Source organism: Caenorhabditis remanei, chromosome IV (assembly GCF_010183535.1).
Source record: "Caenorhabditis remanei strain PX506 chromosome IV, whole genome shotgun sequence".
Taxonomy (NCBI): domain Eukaryota; kingdom Metazoa; phylum Nematoda; class Chromadorea; order Rhabditida; family Rhabditidae; genus Caenorhabditis; species Caenorhabditis remanei.
In genome coordinates this window covers 20,193,499-20,198,082 of record NC_071331.1, presented here as the reverse complement: position 1 = coordinate 20,198,082, position 4,584 = coordinate 20,193,499, and the positions used below count along the sequence as shown (strand labels likewise).

At 35.1% G+C, this 4,584-nt stretch overlaps 1 protein-coding gene across 1 annotated transcript; it reads left to right on the top strand.

The window, feature by feature from the left end:
- On the top strand, positions 1-2,768 carry GCK72_015361 (uncharacterized protein; the record flags this gene model as incomplete). The annotated part of the gene is made up of 12 exons (XM_053730813.1): positions 1-195; positions 239-374; positions 588-679; positions 725-836; positions 885-1,015; positions 1,067-1,168; positions 1,219-1,404; positions 1,455-1,568; positions 1,627-2,047; positions 2,092-2,342; positions 2,385-2,543; positions 2,595-2,768. The coding sequence occupies 12 exons, from the start codon at positions 1-3 to the stop codon at positions 2,766-2,768; spliced, it is 2,073 nt and encodes a 690-aa protein (XP_053585585.1).
- Between the last annotated feature and the right edge of the window lie 1,816 nt (positions 2,769-4,584).

Sequence of the window (4,584 nt, the reverse complement as noted above, 5' to 3'; positions counted from 1 at the left end):
ATGACTGAGAAGGATAAAAAGTCCAATTTCTCACTAAAACTTTTTGTCATTCTCCTAGTCTGGATCATCTCAGTCTATGCAGCTATCACCTTCATAAGAAGTTCCGATGAACCACCTTGTAAATCAGAATCTCTTCCTGTAAAACACAAAGGTGTCTGCAAATCACCGGAATGCATCACATTGGCACATCAATTGGTTTGATTTGATTTACTTTTTTGGTTTCAACATTGAGTTTCAGCATAATTGGCGTGACGTATCAGTGGATCCATGTGAAAACTTTTTCGAAGCAGCGTGCGGGAAGTACAACGAGAATAATCTTGAGTCGAAAACTAGGCTGAGCACCAAAACTGGAATAGTTGCTCGACTGATTAAAGGTTTCCGAGAAAGGGGCAGTTACAGGAAAACATTATTAGCTCGGCACAGTTGTTACAACTGCGCTCCACCGAAATGCCTTAGAAGCATGCCTCTTAATTTCGCATACACTTCTGTTCGGTTTTGGTAGAGCGTGGTTGTAAGATGCGTGACTTGCTAATAGTACAGTAGAAACTAAAAACGCTAGGGCTCTTACACGTCATCACAATTTTCAGAATTCCTCGACAAGAACCTACCGTCTACTTCGAATTCTGAAAATGCGATGCATTTTTTATATCAAAAGTGTCAGGAGTCAAATAAGCTTAACGTGAGACACTACACAATTTAAAAAGTATGCTTAAAAACATTTTAGGCCACGGAAATTGCGGAACAGGAAGCAAAGTCTCAGCTGGAATTGATCACGAGAATTGGATCGGCTCCAGTTTTTGGACGGAACTGGAATGAAGCGGATTTTGACTTGAATGGTAGAGTTTTGCGTGTAGGAAGCATCCAAAATTTGAAAAACTATTCAGATATGATGGCTGCAATGGCAAAACTCGGGCGGGATCAGTTTGGATTCTTAAAGTTTGTGATACACAATCAGTATTTAGTTATAATCAGAGACCCCATCACATCTGAAGCTCTCGAATCTGGAATCAAGAAGGTGGTGTCTTCAATTCTTTTTTCCGTATTTTATATTTTGATTAAGTTTCAGATATTGAATGAAACACTGAGATTAATTTACGAAAGACCAGATGCTGATCAGATAGGGAGAGATGTTAAAGATGTGATAAAGTTGAATGATGAGTTGCAAGAGGTAATGACTAATGGTAGCATCAGGAATTATTGATAACGAGAAATTTTCAGCCCAATACAAATGTTTCCGGCGGAATATATTCATCCGAATTTCAAGAAAATGTTCCGAGTCTTGACTTCACTAGAATCATTAAAAGTCTTATTGATCCGAGAAGAAAAGAAGAAGTCTGGGAGAGAATTCAGAACAGAACTGTAGGACTTAATGACGCGTTGTATTACAGTGATGGGAAGAAAAATGTAAATAGTTTTAGGTTATAAAATTTGACCTACATATTTACGTGTTTCAGTTGGAAACTATACTACAATCCAGTTCAAATCGGACATTGGCAAACTACTTGATGATTCGTTTTCTCATTTCACTGGAAAAACAGAAGACATCTGGGAAAGATGATTGTACAGAGGTTAGTGCAAATCAAACGGACCCAGGGCGTTTTTATAACGGTGTTCAAAATCTTTCAGGAAGTTATAGAAAAACTGCCACTTGCTTCTCTCCGAATGTTTGCTCGCAATCATTTTGATAAGGAGAACCTCCAAATTGCCTCTGACATAGTTGAGGATATTATCGGAAGTTTTGTTGAAACTATTCAGAAATCCTCATGGCTTCATGAGACGACAAAACAGAGAGCTATCAAGAAAGTAAAGAATATGAAGAAAGTTATTGGTTATCCAAAAGAATTGGAGGTTCCGGGCACGTTGGATAGATTTTTTGAATCGCTCAACTTGTCTGACATCAATATGACATATTTCCAAACAAAAATCGAAATTGAGAGATTTCGAACCATTCAGTCTATGAATCATTTTGCTGCGTTGTTCCCATTTGAATCTAGTTCTGATTATTTGATCACCAATGCCTTTTACCATCCAACAATCAATAAACTAAGTGAGTACTCTTCCCACTTTTGAAAATAACTTTTTTTTAATCAGCTCTAAACGTTGCTTTCTTGGACGATCCATTCTTTGATTCGACATATCCAAAATATGCAAAAGTGGCTAGTATTGGAGAAGTGATTGGTCATGAAATAGGTCATGGGTATGATCCATTTGGAAGACAGAGAGATGAAAATGGCAAAGAAAGCAACTGGTGGACACCTGAAGATTCAGCAGAGTATGATAGAAGAACGCAGTGCCTGATCAATCAATACAATGAGTATGACGATCCAGATTTTGGGAGAAATGTTGGTTTGTTGTTTTAATAGCAGATCTATAAATTTTTCCAGCTGAATGGCACCACTACGATTAAAGAAATCGCTTCTGATATGATTGGTGTAGAGACCTCCTGGAGAACTTACAAAAAAGTGGACTTTTCTAATGAGCCTAGTATTTTTGGGTTTGAGGACGAGAAACCGGACAAATTATTCTTCCATCTTACGGCTCTGGTTAGTACTAAATACACTCATTATGCATTTAAAAATAGTAAAAGTTTTCAGAATTGGTGTAGCTCTAGATCTGAAGTATCTTTGGCAGAACAGTTAACAAGAACGCATCCAACTTATAGCTTCCGTGTAAATGGGGTGTTTTCCAATATGAAATCTTTCGCAGAAGCATTCAATTGCCCAGTTGGATCACCTATGAATCCAGAGAAGAAGTGCCACGTTTTTTGAGAAACTCGTCGTGTAATAATTAAGTACAGTAGCGAGCATAGGTGAGGGCAGATTCATACTTTCATGTGTATCTCTGCTGAATCGTGTCCGTTTTGAATAAACTTTTTTTGAAAGATTGCTGAAATATCCAGTAACAAGAAAATAAGTTTTTTGTAAAAGTTTCAGTTCTGATTTTTTCAATAATTGATTTTTCCTGGTCGTGATTTGAAAATTCGAAAAAAAACTTTTTATTTTTCTCTTGGAGTTATTTAGTTTTTAATGTCAAAATGATGGAAAATGCTCAAATAAACAAAAAATTATGTTGAATTGTTTTCTAAAACCGTAAGCATCGTGCCAGAGCTCCAGAAGTCAAATGTAGTGTACTCGGGAAAATCATCATAACTCATCAAAAAATGCTCCAAATTAGCCAAAACATGTACCAAAAGACGTGTTTTGAGTTTTTCTACAGATCAACATCAAAAAATTTTAATTTTAGAAAAAATAATTTTTCAAATTTTTTTCACTCAAAAATTTTTCATTCCAATTTTTTCCTGGATTTCCGATATTTTCTGGCTATAAAACAAACATACGTTTCAAATACTGCATGCAAAGTGTTTTATCACAAATATTAAAACACATGTTTGTGTTTTTTGTTCGTTTTATAGTCGGAAAATATCAGAAATCCAGGAAAAAATTGGAATGAAAAATTTTTGAGTGAAAAAAATTTGAAAAATTATTTTTTCTAAAATTAAAATTTTCTGATGTTGGTCTGTAGAAGAACTCAAAACACGTCTTTTGGTACAGTTTTCGGCTAGTTTGGATAATTTTTTGATGAGTTATGAAGGTTTTACCGAGGACGTCACTTTTGACTTCTGGAGCTCTAGCACGATGCTCTGGAACTAAAAAACTAATTCAACATAATTTTTTGTTTATATGAGCATTTTCCATCATTTTGACATCAAAAACTTAATAACTTCAAGAGAAAAATAAAAAGTTTTTTTTCGAATTTTCAAATCACGGTCAGGAAAAATCGATTATCAAAAAAAATCAGAATTGGAACTATTTCAAAAAACTTATTTTCATATTGCTGAATGTTTCAGCTATCTGTCAAAAAAAATATTATGCAAAACGGACACGATTCAGCAGAGATACACATGAAAGTATAAATCTGCCCTCACCTATGCTCGCTACTGTATAAGTAATAAAGTATGTTTTTTCTTTTTCAACAAAGGATAACTCAAAAGTTACCGAACAGAAAAACACAAAAAATTATAAGTGGGTTCATAGAACGGTTTCAAACAAAACTGAGTGAGCCGATTTTAGAAAAACGCGCTGGCTACCCAGAAAATGAATAATAACCTCATTCCCCGTTCAAAAATCTTCTAACGTGGGAATTTTCTGTAATTTTTCATTTTTCGTGACATTCCACGTTTGATGACGTAACCTGCCCCTAAAATCATCCTAGGAGACCGTGTATGGCTATTAAGTTTTGAAAAATAATAGAAAAAAGCCTGATATACTTGGAACAATCTCTATAGCAGTACAGCCGAACCAACCGAAAAGTATAATGAACACCACAGCTGTGCGCAAGTGAAATTATCGGAAAAGGAAGACGAAAGAAGGAAGTTGGAAGTGAAAAAAACCTGAAAGTCAAAGGAAGGAATTCTGTACAGCTCTGATAAAAGTGCATGTTAACTGAAACCGAACCGTTAAACCAAAAACAGTTTTAAAACATCTTTCTGAATTTTTGCTGTTTCAAGATTTTCTGGAATATTTTCAAAGTTTTGTAAATCCAGTTTCATGTCTTTATTCAGTTCTGTCGACTTTCTGGAGAAAA